This window comes from Podarcis melisellensis, assembly GCF_964234715.1.
Source record: "Podarcis melisellensis genome assembly, chromosome: 2".
Classification (NCBI taxonomy): domain Eukaryota; kingdom Metazoa; phylum Chordata; class Lepidosauria; order Squamata; family Lacertidae; genus Podarcis; species Podarcis melisellensis.
The window spans coordinates 107,894,717-107,914,382 of NC_138529.1; the positions used below are offsets into that span (position 1 = coordinate 107,894,717).

Below are 19,666 nucleotides of genomic sequence, written 5' to 3' on the forward strand. Positions count from 1 at the left end.
TTGAAAAAGCTGCAGAGCCTCCTTGACAGCTGGTTGTGGTGTGTATGGATGTGAGCGTGTAGCCTGCAAGGCAGCTGTATTTTCCCCTGGGAATTAGGGCAGGGATGGGGAGCCTCTTGCCCTCCAGATGTTGCTGGACTATTCCTGCCCCTCTTGGTTATGCCCCACTATTCCTGCCCCTCTTGGTTATGCAGTCTGGGGCTGATGGGAGTTGAGGGCCACCAGTTCTCCATGCCTAGTTTAGAAACCTGTTGGCGTTTGGCTTACATTGTGTGTGTGTGTGTGTGTGTGTGTGTGTGTGTGTGTCTGCCTTTCTCCCCTTCCAGTTCCCAAATACAGTTTTCTTCAAAAGACCAAGTTCTCGCCTGTGTAAGTTAGAAGAAAATATTAAGCAGTAAGCTTGTGTTGTTTGCCGATGCCACTTCACAAAACCTGCAGCATGTGGAGCCCATACAGGAGCTAGTCTTGTTCTCTGTAGAGTATCTGCTGATGCAAATGATAAATTCCTGCACCTCGTAATTCTTGCTCAATTACCCGGTCCTTTTATGTAGGACACTAACTTCTGCCAAGTCAGACCCCTGGTCTACCTGGCTCAGTGGCAAGCAGTAGCCCTGCAGGGTTTAGGGCAGGAGTCTTTCCCAGGAATAATTGCAGGTGCCAGATTTGAACCAGGGACCTTTTGCATGCAAAGTCCATGCTGAACCACTGAGATACAACTCTTTCCCATGCCACCTCCTTGTATGCAGATAATTGCCGAAAGGTTGTCATATGCCTGGGTTTCCCCAGACATTTAAAACTGGTTCTGAAATTTCCAGCCAGAAGCAATTTTCAAAGGCCAAATACTGGCAATGTCTGGAAATTTCCAAACATATGGCAGCCCGTGTGTGTGTGTGTGTGTGTGTGTGTGCAATGTTGATATGCTGCATTAATCAGTCTAGAATATCTGACATATGCATCTTCCTGATTTCTAATCAATGATCACGCCCTCTAAAACTAGATGGTTGTCTCTTTTCAGTTCATTGCTGAAAAATTATACACTGCTTGATTAAAAAAACACCCTCTAAGCAATGAGAACAGTTAAAAACAAGTAGTAAAAACTTGTAATTTCTTTTTAAGTGTATTAATTGTTTTTAAATGTTTTCATTGGTAATGTGACTTTCTTGTAAGCTGCTTAGAGGTTTTGTACATGTACATTGTCCTTGGAGGTCTGTCTGAGCAAGAGTCATGTGGAAATTGCTGCAAGCCGCACACTGGTGTTGTTTTCTGCAGAGCTCTGGCCACATTCTTGAAAATCCTATTGGGATTTGTTTAACTGAACTGAGCCTGTTTTTCAGATGTATTTATAAACAGCTGCTGGAATGTATAAACTTGAGGTATACAAGCCTTTCATGTTTGAAGGATTATCCTTATTAAGCCCTGTAAAAATATTGGCCAAAAGATTGCCTCAATCTCTCTGCTTTTTTTGAAATCCAGTATCTTGCATCAGTAGTTGAGGATTAGTATATAAATATATACAGCATGTTAAAGGTTTTCTCTGTTTCATGGCCCTCTGTCACCCCAGATTCCCATTTTTATTTTTATTTTTGCAACCCTATTAATACAAGCACCAGGTCGCTCATTTGCATCTTTGCATTTCATTAGCTTTTCTGAAGTGGAAAAAAAACCTCCCAGAATTACAGTATTCAGAGAGCCTTTTAAAAAGTCACTGGGAACCAGGTAGAGGGCCTTCTTGGTGGTGGCACCCGCCCTGTGGAATACCCTCCCATCAGACATCAAGGAAATAAACAGCTATCTGACTTTTAGAAGACATCTGAAGGCAGCCCTATTGAGGGAAGTTTTTTATGTTTGATGTTTTGCTGTGTTTTTAATATTCTGTTGCGAACCGCCCAGAGTGACAGGGGCAACCCAGTCAGATAGGCGTCGTATAAATAATAAAATTAATAACAGTAACAACAACTATTATTATCAATTTGCATCTCGGGACTTATCTATGCTTTCTCTTGTCCAGCTGCTTCCCCCTGGGTAAAACTGCTCTTTAGCGCTCAATCAGAGCAAATGGCAATTCAAACACTTTTGTTGCAAGCAGCTTAGAAACACAGAGGAGTGCCTGAAGGATAGTGAGATTAAAAGTCCCCTTGACTCCTTTGCTGGGCTTGGAATAGGTTGCTTTTGTTCCCTCCATGCCCAGCATAGAAACAGAAGCAGCTGCCCATCTGGCAGTCATGGTGGTTTCTATGCTGGGCCCCCTCCCCGTCGTCTTCCCCCATGCCTAGTGCAGACGTGCTTAAGGGAAAGAGGAAGCCACCTGCCCCCATTCCAGCAGCTCACAGCTCATTTACCTGCATACAGTTCCCCTTTCCCTATAGCAACCAGCTAAGTGGTTAAACAGAAGGTGGTTTTTATTATAGCTAAGCCTTTTGGTTACAAAGGATATGAAGATTTGAATAAACTGCTGCAGGATGACAACCAGAAAAGCAATTGGCAATGGCAGGGGAGTCCACATGAGCACAAAATGTCATCTTTGGCTACTGCAACATCTGGAGAGCTTTGGCTCTGCTTAGTATTCAAGTTCAGTTTCTTTCTTTTTTATAAATATTTTTCATTGCTCAATTTCCACATAACAAATTATCAAACCATATAATCACCTACATAATTTCCCCACTCTCTCCCCCCACCAAGGACTTTCCTCAGCTCCTCTCCCCGATTTCGTTGCACATATTTTCTCTGCATATTATAAAATTGTATATATCCTTACATATCTGTCCATCATGTTATCAACAACAAATGTGTGTATGTTTATTCAAAACCTGCCAAGGAGTCCAGTTCATTTTGTTGTCTTCTTAAATAATTTGTAAAAAGTTTCCATTCTTCTTTAAAGTCACAGTTGTCCTTATCTCCCAGTTTATATGTCAATTTATCCAGTTCTGGATAACTCATCAATTTTTCTTGCCACTGTTCTTTTGTCGGGGGTTCCTCATTCTTCCATCCTTGTGCTAACAAGACTCCTGCCGCTGTTGTAGCATACATAAGTAAATTCCTTATTTTCCTTGGCAAGTCTTGTCCCACAATCCCTAACAAAAATGCTTCTGGTTTTTTGTACAAATGTCATTTTAAACATTTTCTTCAATTCATTATATATCATTTCCCCCAAAAAAATTAATTTCTGCCCATCCTGCCTCAGATATACTGAAAAGAATTGAAGGTGAGTTACGTTGCTGAGGCCAGGGAGATGTCTTCTGCATATCCTCAGATAATTGAAGATGCATATCAGTTCTGTAGATGGTCTGTGAGACCAGTTGAATTCTTCAGCTAATAGGTAAAAGATTGCTTTTTCTGAGTAAATGTCTTATTTTGGCAAGTGTCTATCTCTGTTTCCCTTCTTGCTATTCCTAGTAGCAATCAGTTCTTGCCCCCAAAGAATAAACCCCAGAATTGCCTGCCCAGTTTAACATCCACTTTCCGGATGAGCTGGATGGGGCCGTTTGTGAGGTGAGGCCCCCAAGTCTTCCTGTGGGGAGGGGGGGCTGTCACTCATATCTCAGTAAGAATCTGACAGCCTGGGTGTCCAAAGGCTGCTGGCTAATGTGTTCCAGCCCCAAATTAAAAGAATTCTTTGAGAATAATTTAGATAAAGGTACAGAAATACGTATGGTGTGGGAGGCAAGTAAAGCAGAGGTTACTTTATACAACACAACTCGTGACTTAAAAAAGAGAGACAGCAGAAAATACAAAAAGATTCTGTGTGAAATTAGACAAAAAGAAAAAGAGCTGGGAAAATCTCCAACAAATACAAATATTACCTGGCATATTAAGATGCTGCAGAGACAGCTGTGCTAGCAACGCAGGAGATAGAAGCAAAATTGAAATATATTCCTGAATGCCAAAATAAATAGATATTGCAATAATATCAAGAGTTCTGGTATTAGCAACCCAGTTCATCATGGAAGCTTTAGTTTATTGTATGTGTGTTGAGGTGGCTACATGTGAAACACGCCTTGTAGGTGAGATTTGTGTTCTTCCTTAGTAAAGGTAAATAATGGTAAGACCATTATTTGTGTGTGTTAATTTCATTTCAGGGGATCACCATAATTATCAGGGTAGAGGAATCACATCTAAGCGTACCATCTTAATTGCATTCATTATTATCATCTCATTCCTCATCACCATCATTGTTCTTGCTCTCCAGAGAGGTGAGTTTTCTGCCTCTTTTCTTAGTGCTTTCTTCCAGGTCTGTCCCAGTCATGACCTCTGCCTTCCATCAGCACTTTGGCTTCTAATGGCCAGTTCACACTGAGCAGCAGCAGTTAGGAAAACAGTTGCCTTTGACTGAATCACTATTATCCATGCTCTTGCCAATGGCTCTCTGGGACTTTGGAGGGGATCTTTCCCAACCCTACCTAAAGATGCCAAAGATTGAACCTGAGACTGTCAGCATGCAGAGCAGATACTCTGCCACTGAGCAACAAAGCTCCCCCAAGTTGTGTGATTCTTCTACTGCTACGTCCCTTTCCTCCCTCCAAGACGCATCTGAATCCAGGGGCCACAATTGCTGCTTATTGGTTCCTTTCCCCCCCTCCCTCCAAGCCAGAGGTTGAAATGGACAGGAGCCAATGTTATGTGCAGATCCCAGTTCAGAGCAGAACTTTCTCTCTCTTGCAGGGGGGAAATCCAACCAGACTTCCCCTGAAGTGAATAACTGTGCTGTTTTGGGACCAGCATGCCCAGCTGGCTGGGTTGGCTATGAAGGGAAGTGTTATTTTTTCTCAGAAGAAGAAAGAAACTGGACATCTGCCCATAGCTTTTGTATTTCCCAGGGCTCTTCTCTGGCTGCGATTCAGAGTGAGCTTGAAAAGGTGAGACCAACAAATGTATAAATGTTTGTGAGAATTATCTCCTGCACAGCACCAAGGATGAGCTATCCTTATGGAAATATAAAGAGAATCTGTGTCGTAACTTGGCTTTGTCATAGCTTGATGCAAACAAAAATAATAAATAAATTCTCCAGTGTCACCTTAGAGACCAACTAAGTTTGTTCTTAGTATAAGATTTTGTGTGCATGCACAATTCTTCAGATATGCACACGAAAGCTTATACCAAGAACAAACTTAGTTGGTCTCTAAGGTGACACTGGACAATTTATTTTCATTATTTTTATTTTGACTGCATCAGACCAACATGGCTACCTACCTGAATCTTGATGTAAACAAATTATCCATCTTACTCTTCCTTCAGCCACTTTCCTATCCTCCTTGAACCTCCTTCCTCCCTTTTCAGCAAAGCTTTCCTTCTGCTATCTAAGCCTCACTTTCTTTGCATCTCCAGTCTCACTGCCCAGGTCTGTGTTGGGAGTTCTTGTTCTCCTCCCACAAGTGGCATTATTTGAGGTGGAAGACTCATTTGGAGGCACTGTTCTAAGCTGTTTGTGTGTTTTCAACCAAGGTGTTCATGCTCCGATTCAAGGGCGAAGCTGACCATTGGATTGGCCTCCGGAAGGACTTCAATGATACCTGGATATGGGCAGATGGGTCAGAATACAGTAACAGGTGAGTCCTTGTTCTTCTCCGAATTGGGACTAAACAGGAACCATGCTGGGTACAGTGAGTTGATCCCAAAGCTGAATCTGTAACCAAAAATCAGTCGAGAATGTGAACTTCAAGGAATCAGGATTGCACTCAAAGCATAAACCTCTAAGTCAGCATTTCCCAACCTTGGGCCTCCAGCTGTTTTTGGACTACAACTCTCATAATCCTCAGCTAGCAAGACCAGTGGTCAGGGATGATGGGAATTGTAGTTCGAAAACAGCTGGCGGCCCAAGGTTGGGAAACACTGCTCTAAGTAACCTTCCTGATATGTTGGGGTTTCTCACCTCTGACCAGACACACAGAAACCATCCACACTGCTGACAAACTCCAGCTAAGCCTCTTGAGCTACCTCTGGTGTGGAGAAAGTGGAAGAAGAAGAAGATGATGATAATACCAATAATAAATATATTATTTATACTCTGCCCATCTGGCATGGTTTCCCTATCCAATCTGGGTGGCTCCCTACAGAATATTAAAACATCAAACATTAAAAACTTCCCAAACAGGGCTGCCTTCAGATGTCTCCTGAAAGTCAGATAGTTTATTTATTTGACATTTGATGGGAGGGCAGTTCACATGGCGGGCGCCACCACCGAGAAGGCCCTCTGCCTGTTTCCCTGTAACCTCGCAGCGAGGCAACCACCAGAAGGCCCTTGGCGCTGGACCTCAGTGTCCAGACTGAACGCTGGGCATGGAGATGCTCCTGCAAGGAGAAATCCTTGTTCTCCCACTCTCATAATTCTTAAGGTCAATCAATTAAGCTGAAAGGTGGGGGATTTACAAAATATGGAATCCACTCCCGCAAGACAGACAGCTTTAGCAGGGAATTAGACAGACTCATGGAGAACAAGGCTGATGATTGGACCTGATAATGAGACATATGCTGCCTCCAGGAACTGAGGCAGCGTAGCCTTGAATACAAGTTGCTGTGGAACAATCATTGGAGAAGGTTCTAGTAAAAACGTAAGTATTTTATTCTTTTTCAGTAAACAGTGAAGAGAAAGGAAACAATACAAAATATCAAGTACAGATCATCCGTCTTACAACCAGAGCACAAAACCACACAGGGTGAAGCTTATCCGTGGATCAGATCTCTCCATAATGTTAAAGGTGGTTTCATTAGTGATGCATAAGCCATATACTCTCACACTTTCTTAATCTGCTATCTAACAATCCTGCTATGCTCCCTGACCGGCCTGCCAGTCATGCTCCAAATCAATGGATTCAAGTTACAAGAAAGGTGATTCCAACTAAATTTCAGGAAGAACTTTCTGATAGCAAGAGCTGTCTGACAATCAAACCTTGGGAGGTTGTGGACTCTCCTTTATTGGAGGTTGGATGGCCACCAGTCAAGGGATTTTCAGCCGCTTGCTAATGGATTCTTGGCTACGTAGTTTATGACACTCTCCCACCCATACAAGACAGAGCAGCCAACCTGGCTTGCCCATCTCACCTTTCCTCCTTGTGTTGCAGGTTGGTGGTGAAAGGAAGCGAAAACTGTGCCTATCTAAGCAAGGAGTTTGTCATTGCCTCCCGTTGCCACATACCAATAAAGTGGATCTGCAGTCACCCTGATGCGTATATAAGGAATGTAAATTCTACAGCAGGAAAAGTCATATGCCAAGAGGAATTATAGTAATTCCCAGGGATGTAAGAAATCAGCAATTTCCATTCTGGCCCATTTTAATCACAATCAGCACTATTTCCATTCCGCTGCAGTTTGATTTCTTTCTAATCTACAATATTAACCTCACTGTCTACTATTTAACATTGTTTGTGCAACTTGCATTCATTTCTGTGTAAAGGAAGCATCAAAACAATGTAAGACAGTATTTAATGACATACCATTTGTGGACATCAAGAAGGCAAGAACAATCAGGTGAACAAATACAGATTTTATTCACTTGATTCTCTGACCACAGAGCTGCCATCATTTCTGCCTGCTTTTCTGTTTTTGTCGCAATTCTCTGACATCCTTAGGTAAGCCTTTCCATTGTATGACCTAGATACTGTTTCTAGAAGGAATGGCAGCAAATTGTATGTATGGAAACAATTTTACACCAAAGCTAGTGTGTGACAGGAGACTACAGAGAGGAGTGCTCAACTCTGACGCTTGTTCACAGCTTCATACAAAACCTCAAATGATCTGAACTAGGCTTCAGTGCCTGCACACTTTCAACCTGATCTTTGCACAACATCAGCTAGAAACTTGTCTTACTTTATAATGAATCTTGAAATCTGTCACCAAGAAAAATCATAAGCAGAGGCATTGGCCTTCTACATTGAACCTAGCCATTTGCTATCTAAGTGGAGAGGGCACAAGTTGATGATTTGTGGATTTAAACCATTCTGCCAGAAATCCATCAATTGTTTCTTCTATTTCAGATTGTTATTAGAGTTCCGAACAGGACCACATTTCCTTGGAAAGAACCCTGAGGACACGAGTCAATATCTGTGCAGCATGTGTAAATTTCAGTTTGGTGTTATCTAGATTCAAGGCTTTTAAAAATGTATTTATTTATGTATCATAAAATTTTTGAAAATTAGCAAAATTGATTCTTTTTGTAAAAGATCTTTTAAGAAGTTATGTAAATGCCTTTTTATTTTTAATTTTAAATTTTATCTGCATTTTTATACAAAAACAAAAGAAAAACAACCTATCCCACATCCCCTTCCCTCCACCCCTCAGTCGTACGACTTTGATATCAATCTCAACATACAAATAAATGTCTGATAGCTTCCCTTCTGCCCTTTTCTTGGTTTCTCTACCTTTCTGCTAAATAGCGTATTCCAAATTTTTAATCTTCAACGTTCTTTCTCTGTTAAATGCTGTTATTTCTGTTGATTTCTATTCTGCTGGATTTACTCAAGACCTGCTGGGTTATTTACTTGTTGTTGTTTAGTCATTTAGTCATGTCCGACTCTTCGTGACCCCATGGACCACAGCACTGCCAGGCACTTGTTACTTATACTGGTTCTTAAAATATTCAGTAAACGTTTTCCAATCCTCCTTATATTCTTTGTCATTTTTTCTCCCTTGCCCTGTTCTTTATGCCTGCCAATGTCAGGCCTGGCTGTTGTCCTCTTCAGATCACCACACAAACGCTTCTTGTTCTTTTATAAAACTTTTTATTGCGTATTGACAAAACATTCTTATAAACTGTTCTTAACTATTCTTCCTCAGAGTCACTTCTTTCAGATACCTTCTGAGCTCTGCTTCTCCATGACCAGCCACTCTCAAAATGGCGAAGGCGCCCTTCCCTTTGTTTTCCTGCTCTTTTTTCTAACCTCCTGGCTAGAGCTGACCAGTATCTCCCCTCCTCCCAATCTGAGCTAGAACGTAACCCTTGCCTTTCCTGGGAACAGCTGGTCCCTCCCTGTTGTTCCTCTTGCTCTCTTCTCTTCAATTCACTGCTCTCCTCCCCCCCTTGGGGAATGCTTTCTCCCTCTGGGAAACTGGAATCTTCTAACTCTAACTCTTCCCTGACAGCCGATTCAGCATATTCAAGCATTTTAAACTGCCACTCTTCCTTGGTGGGTACCATACTCATTCTCCACCTTTGTGCCAATCAGATTCTAGCCGCAGTGGTGGCATATAATAATCAATTATTTTGTTTCTTAGGGACTTCTGTTGTTACCATTCCCAAAAGGAATGCATTTTGGGGAAGGTTATTTTGATATATCTTTTAAAATTCATAATAATTTCCCAGAATTCCCAGATTCCTTTGCAGGACCACCACATGTAGAAAAAGGATCCCTCTACTTCATTGCATTTCCAACATTTACCTTTTTCTTTTTAAAACATGTTCGCTAGTTTGGCAGGTGTTAAATATCACCTGTGGGTCATTTTCATCATATTTTCCTGCAATGTACAACATGTCGTGAATTTACTATCCATAAATATCATACCGTATTTTTAGCCCTATAGGACACAGTTTTTCCCTCCAAAAATGAAGGGAAAATGTGTGTGCGTCCTATGGGGCGAATGCAGGCTTTCACTGAAGCCTGGAGAGCGAGAGGGGTCGTTGCGCACCGACCCCTCTCGCTCTCCAGCCTTCAAGAAGCTATCCGCAAGCCTTGGGAGCCCGCAGGAGTTCCGGCCGGACTCGCATGGCTTGTGCAGAGCTGCCTGCACCCCGAAGCCCAGGCGCGCTGAGCAGTCGCGCCGGGGCTTTGGGTAGCTCTGTGCAAGCCGGGGGAGGGCTCCCATGGCTTGCGGAGAGCAGCCTGTTCTGGGGGCTGGGGTCGGGGGAAGCTCTAGCTTTCCCTGCCCCAGCCCTGCACCTGGGGGGCAAATAATGTTTTTCTTTATTTCCCCCCAAAAAAGCTAGGTGCGCCCTGTGGGGCGAAAAATACGGTATTTACTATCCATAAATTCTTACACAGACAGTGCACTGATGGGGGTGCAAATCATCACTTCATTTGTTAGATTAGTCATTCCATGAGTGAAAAGGCTGGTGGCGCTGTGGTCTAAACCACTGAGCCTCTTGGACTTGCCAATCAGAAGGTTGGTGGTTCAAATCCCCGTGACTGAGTGAGGTCCTGTTGCTCTGTCACAGCTCCTGCCAACTTAGCAGTTTGAAAGCACACCAGTGCTAGTAGATAAATAGGTACTGCTGCGATGGGAAGGTAAATGGCAGGACCCAGAAAGCTGTCTGTGCACAAACATTGACCCCTTCGGCCTGAAAGTAAGTTGAGCACCACACCCCATAGTTGCCTTTGACTGGACTTAACCATCCAGGGGTCCTTTACCTTTTACCTTTACGTAACATCTAGAAAACTCCCCTTTGCCTTTGGCTACAGATTCTTCACTTAATTGCATTATAATAGTATTACATTAATAGAAAGCAATGAAAGGGAACTCAAAGGAACTGACAAACTGACAGCCTTTGTTCCAATACACTAGCAAAGGTTTGGATTTTATGACAGTTGCCTATTTGGAGCATAAAACCTTACCCATAATACACAAATTATTACTCGGGCTTTTGGCTTCCTGCTATAAGTCGGTTAAGGAGCATCCTGGCAACTGGAGACTATTCTGGGCTGTAGGCGATATTGCAAGCTGCACAAGAAGTCAGGGGCCAACTCATTGTTCAGAATGAGATGGTTTCTTACTTCCAACACTTGGCTCCATTTTGTGTTTATATCTGGAAAGCTGCTTTCATGCACATCCACTTAAATAAAGTACTACAAGCGTCAGAATGAACACTATTTTGCCTTATCACCCCACAGCTATTTGCTTCAGCAGGGCCCGATACTGAAAACCTGCAAAATAAAGGAAACAATTTGTTGTTGCTTTTAAGAAAAGAAAAGACTCTGTCATTCAGTATCAGGATACTATTTTCATTTCTCACATCTAAACCTTTCCCTTCACGCCAAGAGGTGAGCTATTTATGCTCAGCTGACTGACATGCAGCTGATTGACATCCAATGCCCTTTTAAAATGTATTAAGGAGAACGGGGGGCTCTTGGGCTGCTGTTATAAAAACGTATTTTGTGTTTTTATATTGTGATTTTAAGTTGTAACTGTACTGAGACCTGTGGGTATAGGGCGGTATATAATTTTAAGAAATAAAAATAATACCAACAGATGTTACCAGATGCCTCTTGGGACAGATGAAAACTTATACCTTGGCATCAGTAAAGGCATCTCTTTTATTTACCGTATTTTTTGCTCTATAAGACTCACTTTTTCCCTCCTAAAAAGTAAGGGGAAATGTGTGTGCGTCTTATGGAGCGAATGCAGGCTGTGCAGCTATCCCAGAAGCCAGAACAGCAAGAGGGATTGCTGCTTTCACTGTGCAGCGATCCCTCTTGCTGTTCTGGCTTCTGAGATTCAGAATATTTTTTTTCTTGTTTTCCTCCTCCAAAAACTAGGTGCGTCTTGTGGTCTGGTGCATCTTATAGAGCGAAAAATACGGTATATTGGTAGTTCAGCCTTTGTGTATGCATTGATTTGAAGGTTGTAGTTAAGCCTCCCTCTTCTTTTCATTTCTGTGCTTTATTTACATCACTAGGTCTATGCTTCTTTGCTAACATCTAAATCAATAAAAAAATAAAAAAATACAGAAATTATCTGTGCACACCTGGAACTACTCACAGTTCTCCCTTGAAGGAGGATCCATCAACCCATTCCCAGTTCCACTCTTCAGAGAGTTTGACTGCTTTGAGTCCCACCCAATACAAGGTTTCCTTTGTCAAATTCTTTATGATTGCCTATAATGGAAGAGACAAGAGTGTTGCCAGGGCTTTCAGCTAGAACTTGCAAGAACTCAGTTCTGGCACCTTTAAGGTGGTCACTGTTACCATTATAAAAAAACAAGGGAGGTCTTCATGGTGAGTTCTGGCACCTTTTTTTCTAGAAAAATAGCACTGGATGTTGCCATTCTGACCATTTTATTAACAGCTCATGCTCAGTTCCATCAGCTTCATTGCTCCACATCCTGCTCCTCAGCCATCTTCAGCTGACCCAGTTGGAAATCCTTTTAGCTGAGTAAAGGAGGGGGTCATCTACTTCTATATGTGTGTCTAAGGACCTTCTGTACAAATGCATGCATTTTAACTAAATGCGTATTTAATATTGTGGAGATGCCTATCTGATTTCAGCAGTGGCCGGCTAATGCAGCTTTTAGGCCAAGGCAGGATTGACAGCAAGGCTCAAGGGATTGGATGGATTGCAATTTAAGTGCATTTTTTGCTACTTTTTATACACACCATTGGAGGGTGAACCAGGTCTGAACCAGGAAGTCCCTGTTTCGAATTTCACCTCTGCTATAACATGAACACACTAGGTGGCCTTAAGCAAGCTACTCTCTGAGCCTCTAGTCTTCCAACTGCACTGCGGAACATAATAATACTGAGCATTTAAAAAGGTTGCTATAAGGATTACAATTGGATCGTGCGTGTAATGCCCTCTGGACACTTACAAGATCTATACAAATGTCATTGAGCAAAGTTACATGTGCTGTTGAGGAATAAAGCATCCTGATGGATGGTCAGGACTTGTTGGAGCTGAAGTCCAACAACTGAAGGACCACAGGTCCCACATCCCTGGCCAGAAGCCTCTTGTGGGCTTTGCTTCAACTGGATCCCTGTTGGCTAGACATTTCTCATAAGCTGCATATTTACCATCTCCTGCTGGTCCCGAATCAGAAGCAGGGTGGAGTTCTTTCCTTTGCAGTCCTCTTGGCTCTCAGCCCAGGTTGTTATAGCTTGAGATTTCCAGTAGCAGATGTCCCTGTGCAGTTCCCAGTCCTTGGGGCATATTTTGCAGTTTGGGGCATCCTCTAGTGGTAGAGAGGGAAAGCAAGAGGCAGAATATTTCCATGCATAAATGGATGCTCTTATTTTCCCCGTCCTGGGAGAATCTGAGAATTTATTGCATATTACAAAATGTCTCATTGCAAAGGGGAGCTTTATTTCAGTAAATAAACTTCCCAGGAGTTTTGAGTAACATGTAGAATCCCAAGTGGTCTCAGATGCTAGTTTAGCATTTTGAGAGGAAACTGCATGGGAACCTGACTTCATGCTGCCTTTGTGATGCTGCAAGACTGCGTGAGGAGGAAATGTACCCGGGGCCAACACCCCTCTGGCCCTCCCCACGCAATGCCACTACTGATGAACTCAGCGTGTGAAGAGGCTAAGCTGGTTGCTCTAGCCAGGCTGCATGACACTCACATGCCAATCTTGTGCTCCTATACCAAGGATTTATGAACTTTCACCTCTTTAGAACTAAACTATTTACTGCCTGTGTAACCTTTCTGAGTGATGTATGGAAAAGAACATGAACTTGACCTTTGAAGAGTTTGTAAGTAAATCATTTTTAAAGTACTAAATGTGGGATCTTTCCCTATGCTGAGGGAAGGTGGTATTTTTTTTGGAACGCAATTGGAAAGACATATTTTAAAGGTCTAACAGTCTATATTTCAGTTACAGATAGGTAGCCGTGTTGGTCTGCCATAGTCAAAACAAAAACAAAAAATCCTTCCAGTAGCACCTAAAAGACCAACTAAGTTAATTCTTGGTATGAGCTTTCGTGTCCATGCACACTTCTTCAGATACACTGAAACAGAAGTTACCAGACCCTTCTATATAGTGAGAAGATGGGGAGGGGTATTACTCAGAAGGGTGGTGGGAATGGGTGATTGGCAGATAGCTGTGATGAGCCTGTTGACGACTCTTAACGACTGCAATAGGTCTTACAGGAAAAGGCTCATCACAGCTATCTGCCATTCACCCATTCCCACCACCCTTCTGAGTAATACCCCTCCCCACCTTCTCACTATATAGAAGGGTCTGGTAACTTCTGTTTCAGTGTATCTGAAGAAGTGTGCATGCACACGAAAGCTCATACCAAGAACTAACTTAGTCAGTCTATATTTCCACACTTTACTTTGCCCCAAACTTGGATCTTGGAATCCAGGAATTTTCCTTTCTATATAATATCATGTTTTGCTTGCATCAACAGTTTCAACATGCCTCTGTTCCACTTCTTCATCTGGCTATCCTGGTCCTTCTCAGGGTTTGCAGGTTAATGAAGCCTGCAAGGCTCTTTTCATTACAGGGATAGGAAAAGACATTTGTGAACCACAGCATAATCACTTAGGCTGAGAATTAATTTGAGCAGCCCTTCTAGGGGGAGGAGGAAGTCAATACATCTGAATTCTGTGTCATTTTAAAACTTTGAAATGGTGTGTTAATCGTAAATCTCATTCGGAAGATGGAAGTGGCTGACATCCAGACAGTGTTTCTGGTACACATACACAAAGCATGAGTCATCCATGAGTGAATGAGGTTACCTGTTCCGCTCTGGCTTAGAGAGCTGCACATATAGCGTTTCAGCCGTAGCTTAAATTCAGAGTCAGTGCTGCTGCTGCTGGTGTCCTCTGGTCTTTCTTTGGGCTGCAAAACTAAATGCATTTTATAGTGTTGCATTTGATCCTGAATATCAGCTCTAGTATTAAAAGATGCTATGGGCAACTGTTGGGATACAGCCTGTTTTTCTTGCACAGGAAAAGAAACAGCCATTTTGTTTTGTTACATAGCCAAATGTAATTCACGAAGGATACATATATTTGGCACCCTGTAAGCTGTCATCAAATGAATCCTGCTGTTCACAATGACTGGGGCTAAACAAGCAGGGCATCAAAGAGTATTAATAGGAATATTAAATAATGTTCATTATTTTAATTAAAATACAGAGGTGGAAAATAGGGCTAACCATTAGGGTTGCAAAATAAGAAATACAATTCCCCCAGTTTATTCAGAGCACAGAACTGGGGCTTATTTGATGCATAATTTATCTTTTCTCAAATAAATAAATATTTTTTGAAATGCCCACACTATTTTTTATTCACCAGCTGCTAAGGTGCCTTTGACAAAAAGCAGAGTAACAGTAGCCTTCCAGGATGACTCCAGGATGGCCAACTTTTACTGGACTATGCCAGGAAACGTTACCTGTATTCACACACTCAGGCTGCAATCCTATTCCCACCTGGGAGCAAAGGCTACTAAGTTCAACGGGGCTTGACTTGCACAGGATTGCAAATATCCTTGGGGAAACCAACATTAAGCATGCAGTTACTCACCCAAAACTTTCAGCCTTACTACAGCCAGAGTGAGGAGGAAAATCACAGCACAGGCAGTTCCAAGAGCAAGGCGAAGGCCCTGTGTATACTTATGGTCATCTGTAAGGATTAAAAGTTGATAAAAGAACTATGCTTTTTGGTGTAAAGAGATTGCAACTGATGCTGGTGTGACGTTATGAATTATGGCATCTACTGCCTGCACAAACAACCCTGTTCTATATTAAGTCGAGGGTTTTTTTTTGGGGGGGGGTTACACTCAAAGTGTTTTATTTAAATATGACATTCACAATGCAAGATTCAGTAGCTACAGACCAGTTTTAATTGACACATGCTTTTGTACAGTTCCAAAGGAGATCCAAAAGAGATCTCTCATTTTTTTTAAAAAAGGCTAGCAATTCAGCTAATATAGATAGAAGATCAACTTAAATCAAATTTATTACTTATTTATACCGTGCATAACTAAAATACTGAATGCAGTAGACAAACACAAATTATAAAGGATAATGGATCGGATCAAACCTAAGATTCTTAGTACAGAATTCTGTTTGCAATTATGAAAACCTAATTCTCTCTGAAGCTATGACATTCTGCCATAGTATTTTTTTACTTATTGGGTTTTATAAACAAGAATAATGTTATACAAATAAGTATACCAAGTCTTCTCATGTCATTTGTATATCACACAAAAAACATAATAAATGTGGGAAAATATCTACAACATATGTTTCATTATTAGTGGTCAATATATAAGCTCTTGGTTCATGAATTGGTTTCCCATCACTGCCATACTCTCTCCACTGTCCTGCAGTCTCACCAGATATGTTAGCTTCCCCCAAGGCAGCAGGGCAGTTTATACAATATTGCCTGCCCTCAGAGACTGGTCAATCTGGTGGATTTCCAGATTGCTCTGGGTGATTTCCCAGCTAATCTGTCTGGTGCCATAAACACACTGGCCTGGACAGCTGACACAATCACTCCTGACTTCCTTTCCTGCTTAGCAGCCCCACACTTATGACCAGAGCTTATTGCAATGATGCAAGCTGCCAGGTGATTAGGATGCAGGTGGAGGAAGACTTCTAATGTCTCAAACCGAACACCGATACTCGCTTGTAGTTGACACATTATACCTGGGGCTAGTTTTGAAAACTTCAGAGTCATATGCATGTTCAGAACATGGCTGCAAAGTTCTTGACTGGGAGCAATCAACAGGAACATATGAAGGAGTGACCGCTGGGTCTGTAGCACACTTCCACCCGCAGACAAGCCACAACTGTCTGAACGTGTGACCTTCAGGTGTGGAGCACACTTCCACCCGCAGACAAAGTCACAGCTTTCTGAACATCACGCCCTCTATCTAACCTTTGTTCTCTGAGTGGTCTGCTGTGCCCTGTCTGTGACCTTTGTCTCCTTTGCTATACATTGTTCAAGGGGGAAATGATGCAGTGGAAACAGATGCCAAAATAACTTTGTACCACTCTACAATCTCGTGATTGGAAGATGTAAAGGGCACAGTCCAAAATGTATTTGACTGGTTTTGCATATTGTGCTAATAAAAAGAGCCTCAGCAGAGCTAGCTGGCAGCTTGCTTATGCCCAGCTCACCTGCATTACCAACTCCTGCCTCACGTCCTTCACTTCAACATATTTCAAGTTGTTGGCCCCCTGAAGATGTCATTTCTACTGATCACTTATGATTATTTATGCTCCTGATGCCGCTCATAAAGAATCCGACTTTCAGTTTTGTTTGTTCCTGCAGAGAGTGCTTTTTTGTTGTTGCTTGCTACACTGTTTCATTTCCAATCTGTTCCTATCCTGTGTCTTCCTGCTGAAATTCCATATTTTTCATGTCACAGAAGTTCTGGATTGTGTGTGTGTGTGTGTGTGAGAGAGAGAGAGAGAGAGAGAGAGAGGGAATTTGTATGTGTGTGCCCTGCTTTTGTTGCACTCCAGACAGCAGTAATGTGGTAGAATTGGGGAAACATTACAAAACGAGCAGAATAAATCCACCACAGATGCATTATTCTTGTGTCAATAACATGCTGCTGAATACATCCACAGTAAAATACCTGCCTGGAGGGGTCCTCAAACCTTTTTACAGCTATGTGGGCTTATCCACACTTACCTGTCTCCCTGCTTTCCAGGCACATTTCCACACTTTAAAGCTCCATATCTGAGTGCTCTTTTATTGCCCTGGAGCTTCCCCACAAAAAAAACCCCTCTTTAAACTAAAACACAACAAACATCAATTTGGTTTTTCTGTGGGTTGCTGTTTGCACCAATTGAGCTTTAAAGAGCAGGTTTTCATGGGGAAATCTCCAGGGCAAAAGAAGGAACATGGAGCTTTAAAGTGTGAAAGTCCTAACAAAAGAAGACTGGATACAAAAACTTATGGAATACACAGAAATGGCGAAACTTACCAGAAATATAAGAAATCAAGATAACAAACTTTTTTATATATAAAAGAATGGAAAAGGTTTATTGAATAATTTCAAAGTGTAAACAGATAAGAACACTGGCAGGATTATTATAATAACCTGCAGTTCAATAAGAGTATACATTTAAAGTAGATGAATAAATGATTACATTAAGTTAATTTGGAATATGCAGAAAATATAAAAAATAAATTTAAGGAACCGCAGAAAGAGGGGAAGGAAGGTGAATTTCAAAATGTTAAAATGATTGTAAAATGATTGAAAGGTATAAAATTGAAAATCATTTTTTAAAAAAATAAAAAAATGAACGTGATCCTTCTGCAGGCAAAGCATTTATTCAATCACTGAGGCCATTCTGTAATATATAAAGGAAAATAATACTTCCATTTGCCTCTCCTGCTTCCAATTATTTTTATAAGGTGACATCAAGGTTGGAGAATTATGCAAAGGAGAGGAAGAAACAAACCCTGTTCTAGTCTCTCCATACCGTTCATGTTATGTAAACCTCTAGCATGTCCACCCTTTGTAATCCAAGTTTAATTTTCTAGAATAAAAGAAGGATGCATCAGTCTGAAGACTATCCAGGCAACTACATTGGGCAGCAAGGAAAAAATGATTTAGCAGAGACCCACAAAACAGAACCTGAGGACTTCAGATTCTGTAACCCACCTGCAGATTAATTACCCTGCACAAAAGAAAAATACATGAATAAGTGAGTCACTTACTGCAGTTCCTGCCAGGATGAGGCATCGGTATCCTTGAACAGGAAGGCATTTCCCGAATGTTTAGGTCCGCATATGCTATTTCCCCAGCCATGACATATGCAGAGAAAGCTGAACGTGAAATGAAGGAAGGAAGCTGAGCGACAGCAACAGGAGCTGCTGAGGTGAATGTTCAGCTCCAAGCCACAGCGACTAGCACGCTCAGCAGCACAGGGTCCAAGTGGTCTCTGTCAAAGTTTTTTTTTTAAGACTTCCTTTTCTCATAAGAATTATTGGTTGAGACCAATGCATTCCAGTGAGTGGAATCTCTGTTTAAATTATAGCTGCACCAGCGTCCTTGGCCACCCCCTCCACCTGATTCTACTGTTGCTTCTCTGCCAGAAACTGCACTTGCTGGCATCCCCTTTATGTTTGGGGACTGGGGATTTGCCATCTGGTATTCTTGAGGACTAGTAACCCACTTTTATTTGATTAACCTTGTGCCTTTTAACTGATTGATTCAATCCACAATACATTTGTTCATTGTTTTATAGGTGTCTTTTGAGATGTTGAATTTTCAAGTTAAATATTGACACCCAGTCTTAGAATGGAACACCTTTCATTGCTGGGACTTAACAGTAGCAACATTGCTTCAGAAGGTCTTCCCTAGGGAATATAAGAAAAGCTCTCCGATCAATGGTCTCTCAAGATCAGTGTCAATGAGACAGTGAATTTTGTTTGAGTTAAAACTTAGGTAAAATCCAATAGGGAAGCCCATTTATTGATAGTCTCTATATACTACAGTGGTACCTCAGGTTACATAGGCTTCAGGTTACATACACTTCAGGTTACAGAAATAGTGCTTCAGGTTAAGAACTTTGCTTCAGGATGAGAACAGAAATTGTGCCGCGGCAGCAGGAGGCCCCATTAGCTAAAGTGGTGCTTCAGGTTAAGAACAGTTTCAGGTTAAGAACAGTTTCAGGTTAAGAACGGACCTCCGGAACGAATTAAGTATTTAACCCGAGGTACCACTGTATCTCTATGTGGCTATAGACCAGCAGTACTGTTCGCAGCAGAACAAGGTACCAGGCTTTGCAAGTTGGAAAAATATAGCTACGTATGAAGCACAAATTCAGCACCCAGCAGCATAGTAGGAGAACAGGTGCACCTATTAAATCAGTAAAGCACCTAAGAAGAGCCCTGCTGAACCAAAACAAAGACCTATCTCCTCCAGCATCCTGTTTCTCAGAGCGACTGAGCTGTGGGAAACTGTGATCTACTTCTGGGGAAAGGGAACATCAACAGAGACTTGCCCATGCTTTCCACAGGTCACACCTGGCCAAAAAGGTATCAGTTCACCTAGAC

At 41.9% G+C, this 19,666-nt stretch overlaps 3 protein-coding genes across 10 annotated transcripts in view; 1 reads left to right on the top strand and 2 right to left on the bottom strand.

Moving 5' to 3' along the window:
- LOC309365131 (C-type lectin domain family 2 member B-like) overlaps window positions 1–8,596 on the top strand; it is a 123,762-nt gene extending 115,166 nt beyond the window's left edge. For 7 of the 8 annotated variants that reach the window (XM_081903303.1, XM_081903308.1, XM_081903309.1 and 4 more), the window contains 4 exons: window positions 4,077–4,190; window positions 4,660–4,853; window positions 5,440–5,543; window positions 7,056–8,596. In XM_081903303.1, the coding sequence (XP_081759429.1) occupies window positions 4,077–4,190; window positions 4,660–4,853; window positions 5,440–5,543; window positions 7,056–7,218 (575 nt within the window). In that variant the 3' untranslated portion in view covers window positions 7,219–8,596. The remainder of the gene's footprint in view (window positions 1–4,076; window positions 4,191–4,659; window positions 4,854–5,439; window positions 5,544–7,055) is intronic. The other variant, XM_081903310.1, reaches the window with a different exon arrangement.
- The window catches only part of LOC309363210 (C-type lectin domain family 2 member D-like), a gene marked incomplete at its 5' end in the record, with an annotated part of 71,107 nt that overhangs the window by 40,062 nt on the left and 11,379 nt on the right, over window positions 1–19,666 (bottom strand). The window lies entirely within an intron of this gene.
- Window positions 9,799–19,635, bottom strand: LOC309365145 (killer cell lectin-like receptor subfamily B member 1B allele A). The gene is made up of 6 exons (XM_081903334.1): window positions 18,326–19,635; window positions 15,170–15,268; window positions 14,381–14,491; window positions 12,711–12,868; window positions 11,669–11,798; window positions 9,799–10,847 (listed from the first exon to the last, which is right to left on the bottom strand). Exons 1-5 carry the CDS (start codon window positions 18,414–18,416, stop codon window positions 11,679–11,681), a joined length of 579 nt encoding a protein of 192 aa, XP_081759460.1. The 5' UTR covers window positions 18,417–19,635; the 3' UTR covers window positions 9,799–10,847; window positions 11,669–11,678.

Coding starts and splice junctions, on each gene's coding strand:
- LOC309365145 (XM_081903334.1), bottom strand. CDS start 18,416: ATGGCTGGGGAAATAGCATATGCGGACCTAAACATTCGGGAAATGCCT. Junction 15,269..18,325: donor TCATCCTGGCAGGAACTGCA/GTAAGTGACTCA, acceptor TAATCCTTACAG/ATGACCATAAGTATACACAG. Junction 11,799..12,710: donor TTCGGGACCAGCAGGAGATG/GTAAATATGCAG, acceptor CTTCCATTATAG/GCAATCATAAAGAATTTGAC.